Source organism: Sarcophilus harrisii, chromosome 2, assembly GCF_902635505.1.
Source record: "Sarcophilus harrisii chromosome 2, mSarHar1.11, whole genome shotgun sequence".
NCBI lineage: Eukaryota > Metazoa > Chordata > Mammalia > Dasyuromorphia > Dasyuridae > Sarcophilus > Sarcophilus harrisii.
Window position 1 is genome coordinate 509,599,699 of NC_045427.1, and position 26,459 is coordinate 509,626,157.

At 34.8% G+C, this 26,459-nt stretch overlaps 1 protein-coding gene across 4 annotated transcripts in view; it reads left to right on the forward strand.

The window, feature by feature from the left end:
* MYZAP (myocardial zonula adherens protein) overlaps positions 1 to 26,459 on the forward strand; it is a 102,454-nt gene that overhangs the window by 10,672 nt on the left and 65,323 nt on the right. For all 4 annotated transcript variants that reach the window (XM_012543843.3, XM_031955272.1, XM_012543839.2 and 1 more), the window contains one exon: positions 11,547 to 11,633. Coding sequence is in view for 3 of the 4 variants with exons in the window: in XM_031955272.1 (XP_031811132.1) it covers positions 11,547 to 11,633 (87 nt within the window). In the remaining variant the exon portion in view is untranslated. The remainder of the gene's footprint in view (positions 1 to 11,546; positions 11,634 to 26,459) is intronic.

Sequence of the window (26,459 nt, forward strand, 5' to 3'; positions counted from 1 at the left end):
ACTTTCCCCATTTACCTCGGCAAAAAAAAATGATTGCTGTTGACTTGTCTTAATGAAAAAGAGTAGTTGTTTATGTCAAAGCTTCTTAAATTATGGATCTTGACCACATGTGAAGTGTAATTGACTGGAGGATCATGAAATAATGATTTATTGTCAATAAATGTTTAATTTGTATACCTATTTTATATACTTACATACTAAAGGCTATGAAAAATTTCTTGGGCAAAAAGGGGTCACAAATGGAAAAAGTTTAAGAAGCCCTAGTTTAGGGGTGAGGGAGTAGCTAGGAAAAACTTCCTGCAGAAAACGGAGTCTGAGTTGAGTCTTAAAGGAAATCAGGGATTCTACAAGGCAGAGGTGAGGAGAAAAGGATTCCATCTATATGAGGGGCAGCCTCTGAGATAAGTGATGGAATGTCATGTGAGTAAGAATATTACATATGGAGTGAGGGAAGTCTTGGGTTTGAATTCTGGCTGTGACACGTAAAAGTTGTGCTAGCTTGAACCAGCCATTTAACTAAGATATGAATGAGTTTAAGATTGCCTGTCTATAAGGTAGGAATAATATTTGCAGTACATACCTTCATAGAGTTGTGACTTGTTTATTCTTCATGTACCATGTGAACAGGTTGTTACTTTAGTATTTCACAATATCAATGTAAACACTTGGGTTGACCTGTAGTCTTGCTCCAAGATAAGGTACCCTTTCCCAGGCATGCATGTTCTTGCTTTAGTCATAAAATATCCATTGTAAGTCATGAATCACTGAAATTCAACTCGGAAGAATAATGCACAGAACTCAACTTAAACAATCAGAAAGCCAGCCTTTTGAGTTGGAGTAGGCCATTTTGGAATAGCTGTCAGAGACAGAGAGTGTAAGAGCAGAAGTAGAGAGGGCAACAAGCCCTTTGCAATGACTGTGCACCAAAGTTTTTATGAGTTTGTATCAGTGAAGAAGAAAATGTTGGGATTTAACTCTTCAGTCACACTCACACTGGTCACGTAGAGCAGGTTTTCAGAAGAGAAATGACAGTGATAATCTCCTCATAAATGTTTCTCTGAGAGGAAAAGAGGAAGACCAAAAAAAAAAAAAAAAAAAGGGACCCAAGTATGAACTAGCTGACCTTGCTCTTTATTTACAATATGGACTACTTTAAAGAAAATATAAATATTGCTGGTGAATTTTCAAATCCATCTTGGGAAATTCTGCTGATTTTACATTATTCTATATATTTTCTGATTATCTTCTCTGCTCCCCCTTCCTTTTTTCTCTCAGTGCTTGTTTTTCTCTCAAAATCAAGTATTTTTGGCATATCTCAGCCACTAAAATGCACAAAATGATTTTTATTCATGTAATACTTTATAGAACTAACTTCAGCCTCAGAAATCAAACTCTTGACTTTTTTTTCATCCAAATTTCCTAATGATCAGCCCCTCATGTTGTCTGAGATAGAAGCCATGAGATAAGTACACATCTGTCATTGTGAATGACAGATGTGTACTTCACGACAGCTTTAACAGAGTTTAATTTTAGGCTGATCTTTGCTATCTCCTTTTATCTCCTTTTAGATGTTTTGTCTGAAGGTAGCATGGAGTGTTGTTTGGTTATGGTTGTATGGTTAATCCATGGGGATTTGTTAGCAAAGATAAGTTTACCTTAACTTCTTTAGTGATTAAAGCAAGCAGGGTTACATCCTACTAAGGGTCAGAGGCCATATTTGAACCTAAGAGTTCTTGATTCCAGGGCCAGTGCCTAACCACTGAGCCACCTAGCTGCCTCCAGTGTAGCATTAGATCTGGAGTCAGAGGATATATTATCCTGTGTCTCTGGGGCTCAGTTTCCTAATCTGCAAAAGGATTAAATGATCTCTAAAATCCTTTCTATATAGTATGAATCTTATAGTGCCATGAGTCAATGTTTTGGGAAAATTTTCACATTATAGCTCTACTGTGAATAGTACAATAATAGAATTTCAGATCTAGTTGAGTACTTAGGAGATCCAAGCATCTCTAAGGTATAGTTGAACAAATAAGTACTGGATTTTGAGTTAGAAGACCTAGAGGTCCCTCCCTTAATTTAAACTACTGTTTTCATGTCCTGGTTCATATCACCTTCTAACTACATGAGTTGGGGTCAGTTACTTCTGCTCTCTGGAGTTCATTTCACTAACCTGTAAAATGAAAGGGAATCAAATTAGATGATCTAAAGAATTTCTTCCCCTCCAAATGCTACCATCCTGTGAATCTGAAGTGACTTCTCTAGAGTCATGCAATTATTTGTAGCAGAACCTAGACTAGAACCCAGGGTTCTTGATGCTCAAATTAGTGCTTTTCTATTATGTCATGTTCTGGATGTTAGTCAGTTATCCTTCTGTATCTACCCTACTAATTCAGCACCTTCCCTCTGCTAATATTTTAGTGTTCCCTTACCAGTTTTTCACATGATGGTCACAATAACCTTTCTGAGGCATAGATCTCACCATTATTTCTAATAAGGAGTCTTCAGAAGATCCTTATTGCCTCTAAATATAAGTTCTTTAAACCAATGATTAAGGTCCTTTGCTAGATGAGGTAATGAGAAAAGTATCCCAGGCTTAGGGGTTGAGAATTCAAAGGCACTGAAATGGATGATGGAGTGTTATGTGTGAAAGAACATTCCAGTTGGAGTCAAGAAAGACAGGTTTCAATTCTGGCTCTGATACTTAAAAATTCTGTGACTCTGGACAAATCACATAACTTCTGAGTGAATCAGGGTTTTTTAACTTGGGGTCCGTGAGCTTAGAAAAACATGGATGACTGTTTCATGATCATTAGTTTCCTTTTATTATTGCTGGTTTTTTTTAAATGTATTTATAACTTAAATGTAAAATAAGAAAAAATAAAATAGAAAAAGAATACCAAAATATTGTCATATGATTTGCAGAACATCAGGAAGGATTCAAAATATGTAACAATATATTTCCATTTCAAGAAAGTATATAATGATAATAGAAACATTGTATTCATAACTGTCCATCTTTTCTTTGCTTCTTTGTAGGTTTTCTTTTGTTCTCTGCTGTGCACTTTTTACTTTATTCTTTTTTCCCCTACCCCTCCCAAGCAGGTTCCTGTTAAGCATGGATATATGTATGTGTGTGTATGTATATGTATATGTATATTCACACACCTGCACACATAGACATATCTACATATATACATAATATGAATACCTATTTATATAATATGCATTACATATACATCTAAAACAATATTAATATAACTGACCTATAATGTAGATTTCTCTAATTGAATCTTTTTAAAAGTTTGACTTTGAGAGCAATGATTTCTACTCCTACTTTTTTTCTAATGAATTCTACTCCTGATCTTTGTTATTGTGTTTATATATATATCCCTTATTTCTTACTTTATAAATCTTATATTTTATTTTACATACTTAAAAATATTCCAAAAAGAGGTCTCTATGTTTTATTGGATTGCCAGAGGAATCCATAGCATGGAAAGGGTTAAGAATCTTTGCTTTTTCCAATCTGCTTCAGCTTATCTTTTCAGCCTTATTTTACATTACTCTCTTTTGTCCATACAGCTGAACAGCCAGTTGCTGAACTCTCAATATTATGTCTTCTACTTCTATAGGTTCACTTAATATTCCTTATATCTGCAATAAACTTCCTCTCTATTTCTCTTGGTAAAATACTTGCAGAATCTGATGCTGCCTCCTCAAGATGCCCCAGCTATTAGTGTTATTTCTATTTTCAAATTTTCTTAGATTATTTTGGGTTGCAACTTTTGCTCTGATGACTTTCTCTCTTATATTTGTCTAAGTTCATGTTGCATTTCCCTAGTAAAGGAAGGTCCTTTAAAATATATTTATTTATTTAAATCTTAAAACGAAAATAAAACAAAATAGAATAAGAAATTCTTTTCTCCCCTTTCCTCTTTCCCACTTCCCCCAAGAAGGCTACAATTAAGTTTACACCCACACACACACACACACACACATCCACACACACACACACACACATACATATATATATATACACATATACATTCATATACACTTGTGTATGGCTGTACTATGCTTATCTATCTTCTGTTTCTCTGAAGATGAATAAAACATTATCCTTTATAAGTCTAAATCTTCCCATAGTTTTCTCAATCCACCAAGTCACTTTTCCTACAATTTAGGACCTATACCACAGCAATATTTCACTTATACTATTTAATTATTTTAAATAGTCTAAAGCAATATTGATTAATATGGTTGACAGAAATCAATGATTACTACTTCTGCTTTTTTCCCCTTATTAAATTCTACTTTTGATTATTATGTTTGTATGTCTTTTATTTCTTATCCCTGCTGACTCCTCTATTTTACTTCCACCTGCTTACTTGCCGTTATTATTACTTAACCTCACCCTTCCTGTAAGGATCCTTCCCTTATCCTGTCCCCTCACATCCCCTCCCTTTATCCTATTCTTGTTAATCTATATACCATATCCCATTCCCATTAATCTACACACTCTTATTTGTTCTCCCTTATCCTATCCCCACTCTTATTTTTTTATATAAATTTATATAAAATTTTTTATATAAATTTATATGTATGTATGTATTGTTCCCTCTTTAACCCATTCCCTATGTGAGTAGACCCATTAATCTACATATCCTTCTTTATTCTCCTTTATCCTATCCCCACTCTTATTTTTTTATAAATTTAAAAGACTTTTATACATACATACATATATATATATATAGTTCCCTTTTTAAGCCATTCCCTATGTGAGGATTCCAGAATTATCAACCTTCCTTCCCCATCTAATCTGTGTCAGTTCTTCCTCTAGAATCTCATTCATATAATATAATTACTCTATTACTTTTTTTAACCCTTTACCTTTACATCTCCATTTTTTATAATCACATCATAATCAGTTCTACCCCAATCTTTCTTTCAAACTACCCAATTACTAATGACAGTTTAGGCATATGGTCTACATTTCCATGTATGAACAATTGTTTGTTTTTATCGAATCTTTTGAAATTAGTTTTTGATGGATGATTACCTTGTATTTCTTTTGATCTTATAGGTCAAATTATCTGTTAAGTTCAGGTCTTTGTGCAACAAAATCCTGAAAGTCTGGCAATTCATTGAATATCCATTTCTTTCATTCACACTTTGCTGAGTGTGATATTTTCAGTTGTAACCCTAGTTCTTTTGCTCTTTGGTATATAGGGTTCTAAGACTTGAAGTCTTTTGATTTAGCCACTGCCAGGTCTTGTGTGATTCTAATTGTGGCTCCTCTCTGTTTAAACTGTTTTTTTTCTTGTTGCTCATAATATTTTCTTCTTGACCTAGAAGATTTTGGAATTTGGCTATACTATTCTGTAGGTTTTTCTTGTAGGATTTCTTTCAGGTGATGATCAGTGGACTTTTCTATTTCTACTTTCCCTTCTTGTTCTAATACTTCAGGACACTTTTCTTTAATTATTTCTTGTATTATCGCATTAAGATTCTTTTTTTTTTGACCATAGATTTTAAGTAGTCTGATTATTCTTATGTTAGGACTCTAAATTTTTTCCAATTATATGCACATTTTAAAAATATTTATTTTGAATAGGCAAGCATTTTGTTGTAGATTATACATGTGTCTTCATGTAAAACATATTTCTGTATTGGTCATGTTTGTAAAACAAAATAGATCAAAAATAAAAAATAAAAAACCAAGAAAAATAAAATTAAAAATATTATGTTGTGATCTGCCTTTAGACTACATCAGTTCTTTCTCTGGTGGTGGATGGTATTTTTCATCCTGAGTCCTTTGGAATTGTCTTACATACAGCTGAGAATAGTTAAGAACAACTATTTTTAAAAAAAATTCCCAGCCTAAACACACATTGAATATATTTAATATGTTCTTTTGTTGAATGATGACTGGGTTGAGATCTGGCATGATCTCTGCATGGTGTCATGGATAAGGTTATGGATATGGAGTTAGATAGACCTGAGGTTGAATCTTGAAGCTCTTAACCTGATTCCCAGTTTTCTCATCTGTACCATAGTGATAATGCTGGTTATGCCTATCTCACCAGGGATTGTTAGTCAATAGTGATGTAAAATGCTTTGCAAATTTTAAATCAACATTCCAATTTCTACTATCTCCTATGCTTCAGGTACCATATGACAGCAGCTCCAGTGAGATTAGAGAGAATTAGTCTTCTATTCTTTGGCTATAATAGTCCTAGGGGAAGGCCAGTAGATTATTGTCCTGTGTTCTTGGATACTGGTAATTGAGGTTATAAAATGCTCAGAGAGATAAGACTTTTATTTGGACCCAAGAAACTTTCCCACAGGGAAATTCATATATTTCTTTTTTTTTTTTTAATCTTCTTAAATTTTTTTAGTCAACAAGTATTTATTAAAATATAAGGTATATAAGGTATTATTATTAACAATTACATTTTATCTTAACAATTCAGAAATTTCCCTTCTTTCTGGTAAAAAATCTTTTTTTTTATTAAATCAAAACATATGCATGGATGATTTTTCAACACTGACCTTTGCAAAACCTCGTGTTCCAAATTTTCCCCTCCTTTACCCCTCCCTAGATGGCAAGTAATCCAATTAATATTTATTTTTCAAAGAAGAAAATTCATATTTTTATTTTTCAAAGAAGATATGCAGTTTAACAAAGCCATTCCTTTTGAAATGCTTTGCTAGTGCTATACTTTTACTGGGCTTGGTGGTACATGCTTGTAATCCCTGTTGCTTAGGAACTCTGAGGCTGATGGATTCCATCAGTTTGGGAGTTCTGGGTTATAGGAGGTCTGAAACTAATTGGGTGTCTATGCTGTCTGATACCAATGTAGTAAGCACCCTGGAGCAAAGTGTCAAAAGGCTACTAAAAGAGGGGTGAACCAGTCCAGATCAGAAAAATGGAGCATGCCAAAAACTTCTGTGAAAGATCATAATGGAGGTCAAGTTCATGAATGACCACTGCTCTTCTAGCTTGGGTGACTTGGTAGCAGGTAGATAGCACAGTGGATTGAGCACTAGGGTTAGACTTAGGAAGAGCTGAGTTCAAATTCAGCCTTAGATACTTATTAGCTGTGTCACTCTAAGCAAGTCACTTTAACCCTATTTGCCTCAGTAACTCATCTGTAAAATGGAGACACATTAGAGAGCAAAATGGCAAATGATTCCAATATCTTTGCCGATTGTCCATGGAGTCTCAGAGTTGGACATGACTGAATAACTGAACAATAGCATTTTATTTAAACAAATAAAAATACATTTTTTCTTTTGCCATTGGAATCAACTCAGAAATTATCTAGGTCCTATGGCCAATCTATATATATATAGTTTCCTTGTGACCTAGAATTGGAATTATAATCCTGCTTTAAGTCTGAATCATCATTAGATCAATTTAGTTAAAATTATTAGAATTTTTTAAAAAATAAAGCATCACCTTAGGTAGCTTAACACATTATGATGTGCTATGGAAAGATAAAATACTTCTAAGAAATTCAACTCTCTTATTTTGATTATTACCTAAAATGACAAAGACCTAAGCATAGAGAGAATAAGTGACCATCTACCTCAGATGACTACCCAGGAAGAAAGTAGCTTAGTGGAAAGATTGTTGACCTTGGAACAGGAGGCTTGGTTTTGAATCCTGATATTTCTAGGGGCAATTAGGTGATACAGTGGATGGATCACTGGGCCTTGAGTCAGGAAGATCTGAGTTCAATGCAGCCTCAGATATTTGCTAGTTGTATGCCCTGGAGCATGTGGCTTCTATTTGTTTCATTTTCTCATCTGTAAAATGGGGACACACTGTAGGAGGAAATGGCAAATTACTCCAGTATCTTTGCCAAGAAAATCCTATTGTCATTGGGGTCACTTAAAGTTGGACACAACTGAATGACTAATTAGCAATAACTGACAGTTACTGGCTATGTGACTATTGGCAAATCACTTGGTCTTAGTGGCCTTTAAAGGGCTATATAACTACAAGTTAATGTTACTTGTTCATTACAGATGCAAAATATTTCTCCTGCTGGCCATTTACTCAGTCTGAGTTTTTGCTATGAGAATCTTACTTTGGCTTGACATTAAAATAGGGGTTTGTCTGATAAAATATACATTAGCTGGAAGTGGTAGGAAATTCTTTTTCTCATAAGGTTGAATTAGATGCTAAATTTGTCAAGTTTTCCCTTGTAAAGACACTCTAGAAAAGATGTGATAAGGGCAGGCTGATTTCATTTGGCTCTGGGGGACTTGGTACGAAATAGGTGTGACAGCTGGAAAATAGCTTGGGATAGAGAATAGGTGACTATAAAAAAGTGTGTTTAAGTAAAATTGATCTGAGAAGTGTCCTGCACAACTGGAGGCTGAGAGGAGGGGTAGTGAAAGAATAAAAGTGCCATGCCCTTGAGAGAATGGATTTTCTAGGGTAGAGGTTAAAAGGTAAGAGAGGAAAAGAATGTAGCAAGAAGGCCCCTGAGAGAGTGAAGATAGTGCACCTAAGAAGGATCAATCTTGTTGAGGTCCAGACTTAACCTAAGAGTTGCAATATCTAAGTGGGAAGGGGATCCAATGAATTGTATTTGTTTATCCAGAGGGGAGTCATGCTTTGATATTTGTCAAAATGCTAGGGATGTGTTGGATAAACCAGAATTGTTGGGAGAATAACTTCTTTCCAAGGTGAACAGAATTAGGTGCTATTTTCTAATTGTTCAGTCTTTTTTTTCCAATAATTTCCATTTTTTTCCTGACTCCATTTGAGATTTTCTTGACAAAGATACTGTAGACATTTGGCATTTCCTTGCCCAACTCATTTTCTAGATACAGAAACTGAGGCAAACAGGATTAAGCAACTTGCTTAGGATCATACACAAGTAATAAGTGTTTGAAGGTGGATTTGAACTCAGGGAATATGAACCTTTTTGACTCCAGACTTGGCAGTTCTATCCACTGTACCATCTTGATACCCTGCTATTTCTAATCAGGCAAAAGGAAGGCAATAGAGCATTGAACTGATTTCCTTTTTTTAGATGGTAACACTTTAAGTAGGCTTTTATGAGTTTAATATTAATAGTTCCAGGGGGATGGGGATCTGGAAGTCTAAGAATCCTACAATTTTTTTTCCAGATAATATAATTGAACAGAAAAAAAGGGGGGAGGATGTTGAACTTTACTTTTGAACTGGGTGAAACATGGTGAATGCCCTCAGGTTAATGGTCCCTCCTCAGGTGAGAGACCAGTACACAATTATACTGTGGCTCAGATGTATCTCTTGAAGCTGTAAATGCAGCTCATACAAGTGTTTTTCAGGCCACAAAATCTGTATCCAGCCCTGAATGTGTGAAACCTTTATTTCCCTATGCCCTGTAGGCAATTTCCATGTGTAGGTAAGGTGGACTTGGTCATGACCTAAGCGTCAGTGACGTCAGGCAGCAGCTATGAGGAAGATGATGATACCAGCTAATATTTTTCTAATGCTTTCGAAACACTTGTGATGTCAGACACAGTGAGGAAGGTACTATTTTCTGCTGCAAAGTATAATTTTCATTTTGTAGAGAAGGAATGTAGTTCAGATCAATGAAAGGACCTGCATGCAGCTTATCCCAAATCTTCTGGCTCCAAATCTAGGGTCCTTTTGGACGATTTTACCTGATAGAGATTGACTCACCTCATATACAAAAATGTTAAAAACACTTTTTACACTAAAGTATTTGGAAATGATATAAATCCAAATGACTTTCATGTTGACTTTCTGGATGGCAGAGGCAGTTGATATAAAATAAAGTTGATGTATTACTAAATGGAAGATGTTCTTCAAGAGGAGGTTGATCAGAATGATAAGACAATGGGAGATTATAATATGCAAATTAAAAAAAATAGCTTTTTATTCTCAAAGTAAATGCATATAGTTTTCAGTATTCACCCTTGTAAAATTTTGTGTTCCAATTTTTTTCTCCTTTCCTTCCCCTCACCTCTTCCTCTAGATAAGTAATTCAATATGTTAAGCATGTATAATTTTTTCTAAACATTTCCACAATTATCATACATGCAAAGATTAGTTGGAGAAACTCAAGTTGTTTAACATTCATATCTGTAAAATAGGGTCAATGTCTGTCCTATTCTTCACAGACTAATTGTGGGGAAAGTATATTGAAAGTACGAACATGAAATAATTGTGAGTTATTATTTTTTGAGTTATGACTCTAGATAAGACAACCATGTTCCTGTAATCAAAAGGCTCTCATTTGAGAGAGATGAGAATTATTTGCTTAGTCCCAGAAAGCAGAACTAGGAACACTGAGTGAAAGTAGCTCCAGGGTACATTTCAGTTAACACTTTTCTCCTAGTTACTATGTATTCTTTGAATTGTGGTACTTTTTCACACCTTTTCCCATTGAAATCAAAAGCTACAATTTGCACCACTAAGATTTGGTGATTTTTCCTTAAGTATTATATGATGTATATTTTACAGTATCCAATACACACATATGTATACCCACCCACACATACATACATATGTATCTGTGTACACACAGAGAGATACACAAATAATTTGAATTTGAATTAAAATGAAGTCATATCCCTTAACCTACTCTTAGTTTTATTTATCTGGCCAGACTTTAGCCTGTTTTGCTGAATCACCCTCAAGTTTCATTGTCCTGGGCCCTCTTTACACCCCACTCTCCAAGAGATATCATCAGTTCTCATGGGTTCAATTATCTCCCTGCTGATGACTCTCAGATCAAGGCCTGGTCTCTATCCTGAGCTCTAGTCCTATGTCAACAATTGCCTATTGGTCATTTTGAACTGAATGTGTTGCAGGGACCTCAATTCAACCTATCAAAAATGGATTTTACTCCCTCCTCCCTTGAAATACTTCTGAACCTTTCTATTTCTGTCTCAGATACCACGGTTCTCCCAGTTAAATTGTTTTAATTCCTTTTCAGCTCTTCACTTTCCATCCCATCACCCACATCCAATCAGTTTTTTGATAATTCTACCTCCACAACATCTACTGAATCTATTCTCATCTTTCAGTCATCCCATTCTCTCCCTGGCTCCCACTCTAGCTTAGTCACTTACTATTTCTTGCCTGTACTAGTGATCTAGACTTTTAACATGTCTCTCTTCTTCAAGTCTCTTCCTATCTCTTCTTCAATCCATCCTCTACACAGCTGCCAAAGGCTTAAAGCCCAGGTTTGACTATACTGTTGATGTGTAGTAGGCATATATTATTGATGACTGATCAAGAAAAAGCTTCTTATCCATTCAGACTGTTCATAAATATAATGGAATGCTTTCAGAGGTTATAGGTTCCTCATCACTGGAGATCTTGTGGAGATTTCTCTTTAGATATTGGTTGGATTACATGACATCTAGGATTCCTTCCAACTCCAATATCTGTGGATTCTAAAGTCTCTTCCAACTTTAAAGTTCATCTATTCTACTAGGTCACTAGGATCTGTATTCTGATAACATGCCTGCAATTAATGCCTTCTCTGTATGTGTATGTATTTCTTGCTTAGGCCAACGTCTGCCGATTACGATTAACGGTGCCCCCTGACAGCCCAGTGCCAGAGCAAAGTGAAAGGAAAGAGGAAAGAAAGGAGCAAGTAAGTACTTCTGGTGCCTGAACCCTATCAAGTGAACAGTATCTAGACCTACTTTAAAACAACAACTAACAACAAATGTCCCTTCCAGTTCTTAGCGCCGCTGATGGAAACTTGCTTTTTCCTTGAAAGGCTATTCACTGGAGTTGGATGTCAGGAACTCAGTTAATAAAAAGTGCCACCCTCCCTCCATGCTCTCATTTCCCATCTTCCCAGAAAACACCTTTCCTCCCTGGCCAGGGCTGCCTCCCTTTTCTCTCTCTCCACCCCCTTCTCCTCTTTCTTCATGAACACTACTGAACTATGTTACCTCTGAAGCTTGGGGACACTGACTTTCTAGCAGCAGGTACTCTGAGGAAAGGATCCCTTCCAACTGAGAGGTGTAGCTCAGGAGAATCAAAATGGAGCATTGTTTGTAGGACTGCAACATTGCCAAGCCTTTCTTTGCACATACACAGTAGACTAGATTCTAATTTCTCTGCCCACCTCAAATCTCTCTCTTGTTGGAAGGAATTTTCATTAACGTCACAATAGTACAATATCTGGGGTTCTGTGTAAGGCAAATGAAAAGGTTTGTGATAAGCTATAGGCTTAGAGAAGGAAAGAAAAGGCAGGAACAGGGGAATAGGCCTTTGAAAAACAGGTTGGCCAGAGTCCCATGATGTCAAATGCCTAGTCAATATCTGAGGACACCGTTGCTCTAGAAAAGTACAGAAAGTATATATTATTCCCAGATCATCAGATAACTACAATGATGACCTCCAGATTAGGTTGCCTTTAGAAGATAAGGATCTAACTCACAATTCCATAGTGACTTAGGGATACATAGTATAGAGAGAACTTGACCCAAGTCCCAGGGACTGAGGTCTTAACTTTGTTTCTTAGTAGTAGTATAAGCCTGGGTATGGCTTTGGATAAGTTACAATGATTTTGAGCTTAGCTCCTTTATTCACCTAAAAAATAGGGATGTTACTTGCATTGTTTGCTGCCAGATGTTATTTTCAGGGTCAAATAAGATAATATAAATGAATATAGGAAGGTTTACAGCATACTTTTCTTATAACCTTAGCAATTATGGGTAACTCCTGTGGCAATTATTATTTAAAGGCATTTTACAGATGGAGAAACCAAGGCATGAAAAGACTAAGTGATTTATCAAGGATAGCTATAGCTAGTAAATTAGAACTTAGATTGTCTCTATTTGAACTTAAGGGTTTTAATCCCTGAAACCAGTGCTCTGTCGTATGTTGTTAACTATTAATCTAGTTTCATAATTTTTATAAAATAATTTGCCCAAAATGCTGGTGTTTCTTTTTCTATCATTCTGGATGACATGGCACACCAAAAAAGGACAGTAACTTTATAAATTTAATATCCATGAAAAATAAGCAAGCAAGCAAAATAAAGAATAGAATCTTTCATAAAATTGTTGATGTCATCATGTACATTTTAACAATATAAAAATATCAATTTGCTTCTTATCTCCTGATTTCACCTAAAGTTTCATTGATGTTGATTACAATTACAATATAGTTGTAGTAATTATACATATTTTTTTCATTCTATGATCTCTCTTCACATATCTTTCCATGTTTCTTTGTACTTGTTATTTCATTACACTGATATACCTTCAATATAAAAGTGACATTAGTGTATAGAAAACTGGCCTTGGAGTCAGAAAGACTGAGTTCATCTCACCTTGCCCACTGATTGTGTGACATTCAAGTTATTTAACATCTCAGTATTCTAAGTAGCTCTATAATATTGTAAATTTCAGAAGGTACTAACCTGCCGTGATATGGAAATTTCCTCACTAGTGACTTTTTGTATTAAAGGAAAAGTCCTTTTCTATAATATATCTTAATTTATTTAGTTATTTTCCAAATTTTTGAGGCAAATAGTTTCTCTTTCTTTTTTCTTCCTTTTTTTCTTTTTCTTTCATTCTGTTAAAATAGAATAACTATGAGTATATTTTGTACAAACAGGTGCTCCTAACCTTCCTTTTTGCTTCATATGAGCAGTTTTGTAACTTACTGAAGATTGCTATATTGATTTCCAAAAACATCTATAAAATTTTACAATCTCACCAATACAAGGAACCATCACAGAGGCAATGCAGAGTCCTGGTTAGACTCTCCTAGAAGCTAATCAGGGGGTGTGGCAGTTTTAATAGGTGTTATTTCTGCATTGCAGTAACCACCTAGGAAAAATTCTCAGTGTCCTAAACTTGGAGGCAATTTTCCTGAAGTGTTCCTAGAGAAACTTCCCTTGGTTTTCTTCTCACAAATGCTACTGCTGTATGAAAGATCACCATTGGCTTGACTAGCATCAAAATCAAGCCCAACAGAGCCACCCTGACCTATGTAAATTTGTAGCCTCCTGACTGAGCAAGGAAGGACTAAGATTGGCAGGATCAAACATGAATCCAGGCTGAGTGCAATAGGGCACTAAATGAGAGGATACTCATTTCTTTCCAGGGTGCTGCACTGATAACATATAAGATCATATAAAAGGGCAAGAGTAGCAGAAATTGGTGTATTAGATCTCCTCTTGGAGATAAAAGGCAAAACAACCTACCCTGCAGTAAAACTTATTGGCAATAGCACCTGTGGCTGCCCAAATAATTTCCTCCAATTATTTATTGACATCCAAGTAAATTAGGCTCTTCTCTGAGATCATTAGCTTCTTAGTCAACAGAGAAGCATGAGTCCCTAGATTAGAAAGGGCAGGTTCCAAAGGAGTTCACTTACATGAACAGATGGGAGAGGGGAAAATATAAACATAGTAGAAAAGGATGTCCCTGATTTACTTAGTCCTGGGAGTCTTTTAAAGGAGACCACTACTAATAATTTGTATTATTAGTGAGGAGACATGTAGCTAGTTTGATCACTACTTGCAAGTCTTTATTGATTTTCATTTTTATAGGCTATGAGCCCTATTGATATAGTTTTCTGCTGTGTGCATCATGATGATTTTTCCTTCTCCACCCTCCCCTCCTCTTTCCTCACGTATATACTCAAGACTTCCTAGCTTGTTTTGTCGTCTCCCTTTCTCTTGTCTCCTCCCTCTACCTATGTGGCATCTGCTATAGAGGCAAGGTGAGCAAGTTAGCAATTTATTATCCACAGTGAGTAAGTCACAATACATTGATAGTGAGCTACTCATAAACAAAAGTAATTGTAGCTTGCTCAGCTTGGGATAAGTATCTCTTCAGTTGGGTGGCTAATAGATAATGCAATGGATTGGGAGTCATGTTCTATAATCTCAGACAAATGCCCTAAGATCTTCCAGCTCATATGATCTCGTCCATGCTTTGTTTGGTATCTAAGGTGCTCAGTCAGTGTTTGATGAGTATTATTTTACCTTGCTTAAAGAATATTTTCTAAATTGTCCCCAGTTATGACTCTAATTGGCCATTTAAAAATACTATGTTTTGTTTGTGGAGCCAGGTTTGAAAATGTGTGTGTGTGTGTGTGTGTGTGTGTGTGTGTGTGTTTAGGGGATGATGATTGTATTTGGAAACTCAAAAAGAGAGAGCATGGAAGGGGTGGCACTTTCATTCAGTAGTAAAAAGCCTAGAAGGAGGAAATCATGACCGATGATCTTTTATATTTCTTTTTAACAATAAATGGATGAATCAGAGCTTTCTATCCTCCTGAAATACTTTGTTTATTTAACATAATAGGCTGTTGCCAAGTAAACAGTTGCATCTGTCATAATCTGGTTTCCAAATTGTAGCTGAGGAAACTGATCCAGTAGAATGAGTTGATAAAATAAATGCAAGGAAAGAGATGCAATAACTCTGTAACTTCTAAATGTATTTCCTGTGAATGAATAAATTTTTGAAAAAAATTAAATGTTTTCTACATATAAAGCACTACAAAGTTGCTTAACACAGTGCCTGGCAAATTATAGGTCCTTAATAAATTTTTATTCACTGACTAGAATTGAAGGGAAATAGAGTCTACTTTTGGGAGAATGCTTATCCTTTGTCTCACAAGGATACATGGTGTCATGTACAATGCCTAAAGGATCCTTGCCTTGTTCTGTAAAAGAGGGTCCACCCTCAAATAGTTCTAAAAATATATGTTCTTATGAATACCTTCCTGTTTGAATGTAGCAAGTAATGAACAAAAATACATTTTATTTTATTCATTCATGTCTCTAACTCCTAGAATGCTTCCTGAGAGCTGCCTGGTGGATCATTTCAGAGAAGGGAAAATTTGAATAATAACTACTTTGGAAAGGGGGCAGAGAAGGGTAAAGAAAACCATTTGGTTCATAGAGGAGAGTCTATCATAATCTCTTTATTCAAAAGTTAAAAAAAATCAAGATCACCTGGATCCAGACTCCTACCTTCTACCATCTTGGGGGAAATGCAATTGGATGTTTAAATTTTGGTAGTCAAATCAACTATGAGTTTTTAAGTTCTTTATTCAGTACTAATTTTTTAAAAAAATTCTTCATTATTTAATATTACTCTATGTTTTTAAAAACAATTCTTTGCTCTTAATCTAAGTCTTACTTTCTTTTTTCTTCTTTCCCCATATTTTTAAGGCCAAAGCTAATAGTATTGTTCATGAGATTTTACTACCTCTTTCTGAAGGCTTTCAAAATAACTTCTTTTTTTAAATGTATGTGTGTCATATATTGTATCTAAGATATACTGTAACCTCTTTAACATGTATAGGACTGCTTGCCATCTGGGGGAGGGGATGGAGGGAGGGAAAAATCGGAACAGAAGTGAGTGTAAGGGATAATGTTGTAAAAAATTACCCTGGCATGGGTTCTGGCAATAAAAAGTTATTTAAAAAAATAAACGTGTGTGTGTGTGTGTGTGTGTGTGTGCGCATGCATGCATGTGTTGAAGGGGAGACATTGTGGAGGAAGGAATTATCTTTATTTTTATATAATTAGGCCACTGAAAATAAGTATAAGGTCTCTGCCCTGCTACAGTTATTTTCTTCTGGGCTTTTTACTAATCAGGCACATATTGAATGACTTGGGAATGTATATTTCATGGATAGCCAGAAATTACATGGATTTTATCCAGGACCAAAGTCAGATTCCAAGACTTAGAGTTGGAGGGTATCATACAGATCATGAGGTCGTAATGCCTTATTTTACAGATAAAGGAACTGAAGCCTGGAAAGATTAAGCAGTTTTCCAGGTCACACAAATAACAATTAGCAAAGCAGAGATTTAGGAGGCAGCATGGTATGGAGGGAATAATATTGCACATGGAGTTAAAGGACGTTGGTTCAAAGGCCTTCCAGTGAATACTTATCTGATCTTGGGGAAGGCCTTAACTTTTTTCAGTCTCTATTTTCCTCATCTTTAAAATAACTGCAGTGGATTAGGAGACTTCTAAGGTCTCTCAATGCCTCAATGTGGAGTGCTGGTCTTAGATTCAGGAAGATGTGTTCAAATCTGATCTCAGACACTTACTAGCTATGTAACCCTGGGCAAGTTACTTGTCCCTATTTGTCTCAGTTGACTTCATCATATTGAATTAGCTGGAGAAGGAAATGGCAAAGTATCCACTGTCTGGCAAGAAAACTCCCCACTGGGTCACCAATAGTTGAACATGACTCAGTGACTGAACTGAACATAGCAAGGTCCCTTGCTATGAGCACATAATCCTTTAAATCCACATCATGGGCTCTTGCCAATACACCAAGGCTGCCTTGTTTACTTTTCTAAGATATGAGAGGTGCCTTTTTATGCTTAGTCCTTACACAACCTGCTTTGGGAGCTATGAAATACTCCCCTTCCTGTGACATTCATCATAGGCAAAGGAGACAAAACATTGTCAAGTGTGAATAATGGCCTGAAACTAGTTATTTGCTAATACTGACAACAGGTCAGAGCACATTCTTGAAATTTCAGTGCTTTGTGCATGTTACACATAGTCTTGTACTGTAATATTCAGTGCAAAGCAATTCTCAAGTAAGAAACATAGTCACTAGGGTGGGGACTGAGCAGAAGTGGGGTTGGCAACCCACCATTCTTTTCTATGTTTCCCTGCAGTGAGTTACTGTAGTGTCCCTCTGTCAATTCATATTTATTATAGTCTTAAAATAATAGTGCTGGAAAAGACCTTAGTAGTCCCCTATTTCAACCTAATTTTATAAGATCCAGAGATGTCAACTGATTTCTTTAAGATCACCCTGTTATAACAGTATTTAGACTAGAGCCTAAAGTGTCCAGCCCCTAGTTTAATCTATACTGCTCTCAATTCAGTTTAGCTTAGTTCCACCCAATTCAATTCAACAAACGTTTTATTAGGACTGATTATATATTCCAAGTACTTTGGCAGGGACTGTGGTTTCAAACATAAAAAATGGAATCCATTCCTACCCACAAGGGACTTATATTGTCCTAGAATGATTTTTATGAAAAAAGAAATAATACTTCCACTTCAGCCCTTCAAAAGAGAACCACAAGTTTGTTGGTAGGTATACTTTTTCCATTTATTTAGATTGCATTTTCTTCCCAGGTTAGTTTATAGGAGCATGATTTCAAACTGGAAAATTGGGAAAAAAAGAGGCTATTAAGCTCAGTATCTCTTCTTTTAAGCATTTTACAATAATTTTATTGATATAGTTTGTGTTTATATCACCTACATTTCCCTCATCCTTTACTTTACCATGGAGTCATGTTTTACCATAAAGGATTAAAAAAAAAGGAAAAATAAAATGAACCATTTCAGCAAAACAAACCAGTATATCAAGCAAGTCTGATGTCACTTGCCATTGTTCACGCTCACTGGCCCATACCTCTGCAAAGGAACAGAAGGAAGTTTCTTCTAATATCTTTTCTTTAAGACCAAACTTGGTCATTATAATTTCATAGCATTTAATTTTGATTTAAAAATTATTTCCTTTATTTATGATGTTATTATGTATGTTGTTTTCTTGATTCTGCTTTCTTCATTTTATATCAGTTAATGTAACTCTTCTTATGCTTTTCTTTATTTATCATATTCATTTTTCACACCACAGTAATATTCCATTATATTGATGTGTTTAGCTTTCCCTGACTGATGGATTTCTATCTTATTCCCAATACTTTGCTACTATACAAAGTGCTGCCACAGACATTTTGGTGTATGAGACTCTTTCTTTTTATCATTGGCCTTTACATATATGCTTCTCAGTGCAATATCTAGAAGAAAGAATATGGAGAATTTAGTCATTATTTTTGCATAATACCAAATAACTTTCCAGAATCCAAGCCTCTTATTTTTTATGGATGAGGAAACTGAGGCACAGAGATTAAAGTCATAGATTTGTTTATGGTATCTGTAATTGATAGGTGTCTAAGGTAGAAAATAAACCAGGTCTTCCTTAATTCAAGTTCAATGTTCTCTCCATTATATCATGCTGACTTTCAGTTGCTATAGGAAGAGAATTAAGCTCTTTCCAATGAAAGTGGCTAACTTTCTGCTCACATACTTCACTGTATTTAGCTGGAGCCATCTATAATTAGAAGATGGAAAATGATTTTTGAGTCTATAAACTGAACTTTTCAACTTGGTAAAATCTGTTTGATTATGTTTTCTGTTGGCATAGCCATTAAAAACTTCAAGTTGCCTTTGTGATATGGGTAGCATCCAAATAAGATAGTGGAGGAAGGAGATGATGAGTTAGTGCAGGGATTTTATCATGGTCTTGTGGATAAAGCAGGCCAAATCAAAACCTTCTATCCTCTTTCCAGTAGCAGATGCTCTCCAAATGGCTAATTTGGTGGTAAGCCAGCATTCATACCCATGAAAAGTGAGACAGCCTGTTCATAAAGCTTACATATTCTAACAAGATTTATGAAAGGATTTTTTATTTTTTGTTTTGTTTTGTTTTTGCCAGGAGAAGCCAAATGAGCTAAAAACATTGGGTGTTGAAGATAGAGTCTCTAGGAAGTCTGAATATTATTTCAGGTCTCCAGACTGAATTAGTTTGTGAAAGACATCACAGAAATTACTGCCTAGATATAACCCCCCCTCACACTTGGGGAAAATTTCATCTCTGATGCATCTTGAAGATGTTTTACCAGTTTGCTTTTCTTGCTAGGAATTCTAGAGCAGTGATTGGTGAAGAGGCAGGGTGTAAATTCTACTTCCAAATCTTCATTTTAAGATATTTTAAAATTATATATATATAATTTGAGATATTTGAAAGTAATATAATTGGTTGAGGTTTCATAGGCTCAACAGAACCCAGAAACTGAAAAAGAAGTCATCTACTTCAACCCTATCATTTTTTAACAGATGAGGAAACTAAGACCCAGAAGTTCAAATATTTTAATTACATACCCACACAATTAGTAAGTAGAAAAACTGGTATTTGAACTCATGTTCTTTGTCTTCAAGTTGCTTTTTTAGGTACTATCTTATGTTGCTGCTTAATGGGTAAGGGAGGGAAATAAAGGAGGAAGGGAGAAAAAATTCTGATTCACCCCATAGCTGACTTTACAAATATATGTTCATGATATATTCTATATTCTATTCTATAGCTTAGATTGGAAGCTCCAAAATATTTCCCACATATTACTCCTTCATACAAATAGTCACTATCTACATTAATATAGTTCATTAGAAATTTGGCCAAGTAACCTCACAGCTCAAGGGATGCCAGGATGGAACATTGACAAACAAAAATATCATGAAGGTTGCTCTTGGACAAGATTTCTGACTGAACTTTCCTGAATCAGTCATCTAGACTTATCTGTATACATGTAGCAAACAAGTCAATATATTAAAGCTTTTGTTTAATACTTCATATATTAAGGGTGTTTTACATCCAAAATTGAACTTTAAATTCCCTGTATCATGTGTTTTACATCCATGAGATGTATTGGTAAACAACTACAGGGTTGCTAGAGTGAGCACTAGGGTATAATTTGGGCCTCATGAATTTATGCCTCTTTAATAAAGGTTCTAGAAAATATGAAATTGGGAATTTAGAGTTCAATTTTGGGCAGCTTTTCTATATCTCCTAATTTCTTTTGTGAAACATTTTAAAGGAGTGCACCTAAACACTTCTTAAAGGGAAAATGTGTTAGTCAGGAAATTGAGAATTATGGGCCTATTGGTAGAACTTAAAATTTGGATATATGGCATGGGATAACCTTATTTGGTAACTTCTTTAGAGTTTTACTGTACAAAGCTGGTGTTGATTTGAGCAATTTGTCTAAGGTTAATGGAATTCAATTACATCCTCCTTTCATCAGCCTTGTTTGCTGTTGAAAATCACATCATTTAGTTACATATATTTATTATAATTCTCATTTTCAGAGTATTTATCTTAGTTTTATTAGATACTTCATGGATATGTTAAAATTTTGGCCCTTTGCTACTATGTAGAATAAAGAGTCATTGTAGTATGGTTGAAAAAACATTGGACTAGGAGGATCACAACAACAACAACAACATTAAATATAAAACTTTTAGATTTACAAAATGCTTTACAAATTTTATTTCTATTAATCCTCATAACAATTAGGTAGTTAGATGCTTCTTTAACAGGTGAAAAAACCGAGGCAGGTAGTAGGTAAGTGACGTGCCAGGGTCATGCTGCTGGTGTCTAAGGCTGAATTTGAATTGAAGTTTCAGGGCTCTACCCACTCTGCCACTCAGTTGCCAGAAGACTAGGAATGGAATAGAAGTGCTGCAATTGGTAGTTATATGGCTGTAGAATAATTATTCTGAGCCTCAGTTGTCTTGGCTATAAAATGAGGATAATACATGATCTAACTCACAGGAATATTGTGAGGCAAGGTTATAAATGTGATTTTTATCTTGCAAACTAATAATATTTTGTGCTGGTTTTTATCACCCACATATTCACTGATTGTGGTGAATTAGCCTTCTGTGTCTTAGTCCTCAGGGCCTTGGACACAGACAGTTCAACTTACATTTTTAAGGCACTGTACTATATTCTGGGGCTAGAAAGAGAAAAACCCATTGTTTCCAGAGAATCTTACATTCTGCTGGGGGAATAAAATGTATGTATAAAAGGAAACGTGAAGTCTTGGAGGCATAGCTCTAAGGGAAGCACTTTCTTAGTTTAGATTTGATGTTGGGACAAAAGTCACTTGTAAGTCATTGATCTAATTTGCTAAACTGAAAAAGGATATGTAATAGGGATGTATTGGTACTTAACTTCACTGGATACCTTTTCTTTTCCTACTGCCTTTTCCTTATAAAAACCAAGTCTGATCCACAGGGCAGAGTAAAGTAATTCAAATGAGATTCAGAAATCCATCATGTCCCAAGGGCCTAGTTTCTAAATTTCTGGGATTTTTATACCTTTAGATGATTGGGAAGCTGTGTCAGAGAAACCAGGACCATCAGATCCCAGGAGAGTAGCTTTATCTTGGATCTCATGTTTTCTGGGAAGGAGGATCAGGAAAGGAAACTGGCGCCCATCAGATCTCAAGGGCACCTTCTTTTAGGGAAAGCCTCCCATGTTGTAGGAGGTAGGAATGAAGTTGTATCAGGGAAATGTTGACCTCATTATACAAAATATTTGGAAGGTTATTTGAAGAGATCAGTGAAGATTTCACAAAGGAGATCTAAGTGCTGGGTCTGACCCTTGAAAGAAGATAAGATTCTGAAAGGCAGAATTGGGGGGAGAATGATATTCCAGTTCATAAGAATGTTGAGAAACAATTGCTTTTACTAATCTGTTATCTTGAAATACTTGGCCAAATACTCAGCTGATGAGTCCTATTCTTCGCTACCTCTGTATCTATAGAATTTTCTCTCTTTTTCCTATTACAGATCTACAAACTGCTCCCCCCCAAAATAAAATCCTTTCCTGTGACACTTTTGTCCTTTCTGAAATCACTGTAGGTTTGGGAAAATCACCTAATTTCCCTAGTCTGAGTAGTCCACATTTGAAACATGAGAATTTGGATTAGTTTATCTCCAAGGTCCCTTCCTTCTCTAAACTTATCTCTAATTTGTCTCCTCTACACTTGTCTCTAATTTGTCTATCTAGAGAAAGGATTCTTTTCACTTTAATTAAATTTTATTTTTTCAATTATAGAATATTGATTTTTTTCTTCCTTCCCACTCCTGGAAAAAATTAAAATCCTCATAATAATAAATAGGTAGGGTCAAGCAAATATGGTCCATGTGTGTTTAATAGGCTATGTCCATGTCCAAAACTGCATGCCATTCTGCATATTAGTATATTATTCCTCTGTCAGGAGGTGTGTAATATTTTTCATAATTAGTCCTCTGGAATCATAGAATAATGAGTGGTTCTTGACATTTTTTGTGATCCCTTTGGAAGTCTGGTGAAACCTATGGACTCCTTCTGAGAATAATGTTTTTAAATGCTTAAAATGAAATACATGAGACTCCAAAGGAAATCAGTTATATTGTAATAGTTATAAACATTTTATTAAGTTTATAAACTTGAGGTTAAGAACCTCTGATTTAGGTATATGACTGGTTTGTTTTTGCATTTTAATTTCTCATACGTGGGGGTAGTTTTACTGAAGCAAAAAATAAAATAGTTTCTACTTGCTGTGGATAAGCTTTTCTCTGCTGGTCTTACTGTAAATATATGCAAATCAACAACATAAAATGTCTTTACAGAATTTAAGTTGGTTGGTCAGAGATTATGCGATCAAGCTTGTTTTTCAGGAACTAGGTGGGGTATATGATTGAAAGAGCTGCTTTTCATTTCCTGCAATGTGAAATTTCACTGGGAGTTCCATTTTAGTTTTTTTTTTTCCTCTTCCTAATTATGTGTTTTCATTTGGGAATGTCCATTTCTTAATCACTAGATTCCATATAGGTCAAAGGATGTGAACGTTTTGCATTTCTTATTTTGAAAACTGCCAACAACCAGATTTAAAAATGCACCAAATCACTCATAAGAGAAAGGCAAATTAAAGCAGGTTTTGAAAAGTGCAAAGATGTGAAAATTCAGTTCAATTTAAGAAACATTTAGTAACAAGCATAAAAGTTGGAACAAGTTAATGATGAAAGAGCTAGAGGAGATAAACATTCTAAAACTCTTTTGGAGTAATTGAATTTTGTTTCTTTTATTCTGGACAACAACTTAGAATTATGCAAGAAAAATCACTAAACCTTTTAACCCAGTGGTCTCACTAGGCATATGTTCCAAGGAGATAAAAAACAAAGAAAGATTATTTACATATCAAAATACTTATAGAAGCATTTTTTGTAATTGTACAGAATTTGAAACAAAGTTGGTTCCATTTGATTAACAAATAAACAATTTATGATATACATGATATCATGGGATACATTTGTATCATAAATGAAAACTCAGAAATTCAGACAAAACTGATAAACTTACATGAATCAATGCAAAGTGAAGAAAACAGCACCACAAAACAACATAAACAACTATAAAAATATAAATGGATACTAACATGGGGGAAGATAATAAGCATTTATTAAGAACCTATTATGTAATAGATACTGTGTTAACTCTTCAAATACCTCATCTTAAATTGAAATAATAAAAGCTGATTTTTCCATATTACAATAAAAAAGAATTATTGATTTCCTTTTGTCCTATTAAAATATACAAGAACAAGAATATTGAGGTGCAGGTATCCATGGACGTATTTGGAGGCATGTCCTAGGCATCTGTTTTTGCTCAGAGGCAAATAAATTCAGATTAATTACAATGATTTGTATTGGCATTAAAGAACAGATGCAGAAACTTACCTTCCTACTCTTGGGAGAGAGGTAGGAGGGACTATAAAGGAGAATTCTATATTATCAGATGATTTTAGTGGGTTGGGTTTTGTTGAATTGTACTTTGTTATAGGGGACAATTTCATTGGGGAATTCAGATTTGGGGAAGGAAGTATATCAGGAAATAAATGTGATGTAAAAAACATTAGGCAAAAATAAAATATTTTAAAAATAAAGTAATAGATTTCTAGGATTAAAAAAAGGTGGGCTTCATGGAAATACAAACTACTTGTGTAAAACCCTTATTCCAAGGATACACAATTTTTTTTCAATAAAGAACCATATGATCAGAAATCCATAAATGTTGGGACCTGTGCTTTATAATGACTAATATGTTTGGGAGTATGACCACAGTGGCAGTAAGGCTACTAATTTAAATACACTGGGCAATCAGGTTTTTAAAAATGTGGGGAAGGAAATCTCTGGCAGATGTCATTCTAAAGTAATATGGACTTGGAAATCTACAAAGACTTGGAACAAAACTCAGGCCACTTAATTCAAGAGAGATTTGAATATAAATTCCCTCTAAAATCGCTGACAAGTGACCATTCAACTTCAGTTTGAGGATTTTTGGTAGTATGAAAATGACTGCTTCTTAAGATAGCCTGTACCTCTTTTAATAGAAAGGATTGTTGGAAAGACCATATACAAAGTAACAGCAATGTTCTAGGATGACCAGCTATAAATGACTGTTATTCTCAGTAGTACAATCATCCACAACTACTCTGAAGGATTTAGGATGAAAAATCCTATTCATACCCAAAGAAAGAACTGATTGAGTCCAAATACAGATTGAAACATTCTCAATTTCTTTTTTGATCTCTCTTTATTTCTCTTAATTTTTCTTGAGGGTTTTTATTTTCATTAGAGTTAGAAGATCTGTTTTCTTTCACAACTTGACTTTTATGGAAATGTTTTGCCTAATTTCACATATGGTTTCTTAATTGTTACTGGGCATAAGGGCAGAAAAACTAGAACGCAAAAATTTAAAAAAAAAAACAAATGTAAAAAAATTGTTTTGGCTATAACTGGGGGAAAGCATTAAATAAATAAATAAATGAGTGGGAGGGGAAAAAAAGAAAGGATTGTTTCCCCTCTTACATGGAACCAAAATGTCTTCAAGGTACTTCTGTCTCTATTGCCACTAATTTTGCCTGCAGGGGCCTTTGTCCAGAATAGGTCTAACTCTTCTTTATGGGTCTATTCTTCAGATATTCTGTCCCCAAAATCTTCTCCATGTTATTCAAATGGTCATCATATGACAATTTCTAGTTCCATCCTTGTCACTTTCTCTGAATATCCTTTAATCTGTCTGTTTCCTTCCTAAAATATTATATATGTTCTTCAAGCAAGATCTGGCCAGGGCCCTGGAAAACTGGATGATAATACCTTTAGTTCTGGACATTTCTGACAGTATTAATGTTTTTTTTTTTTTCTTTCTTTCTGCCATGTTGATTCAGAGTGAAGTTATAGTCCACTAAAACTCCTAGATATTTTTCATATAAATTGTCATCCATTCACATTTATCCTATCCTGTATTTGTAATGATGAATTAAAAAATTCAAATTATAAAACAACACATTTCTCCATGTTAGATTTTCTTTTATTAGATTCAACCTATCATTCTAACCTATTGAAATCTTTTCGGACCCTATTAGCCAATGTAGTAACTATCCCTCTACTTCTCTTGACATTAGCAAATTTGATAAGAATTTTATATATGCCTCCAATTAATAAAATACAAATTTCACAGGACCAACAACGAATTCCTTGGAACATGCCACCAGAAGCCTCTCTCGATACTTACGCCTTATATTCTTTTTTTTTTTTTTTTTTTTTTTTTTTTTTGCTGAGGCAACTGAGGTTAGTGACTTGCCCAGAGTCACACAGCCAGGAAATGTTAAGTGTCTGAGATCAGGTTTGAACTCAGGTCCTCCTGACTTCAGCTGTGCCTTATATTCATGTTTTTGTATATTTCTAATAAGGGTGGAGGAGAAAAAAATAGAAAATTCTTTTAAAAAAAGTTTGTAATTTTGAAAAATTAATTTAAATTATTTAAACTAAAATTTATAATAGGAAGAACCTGA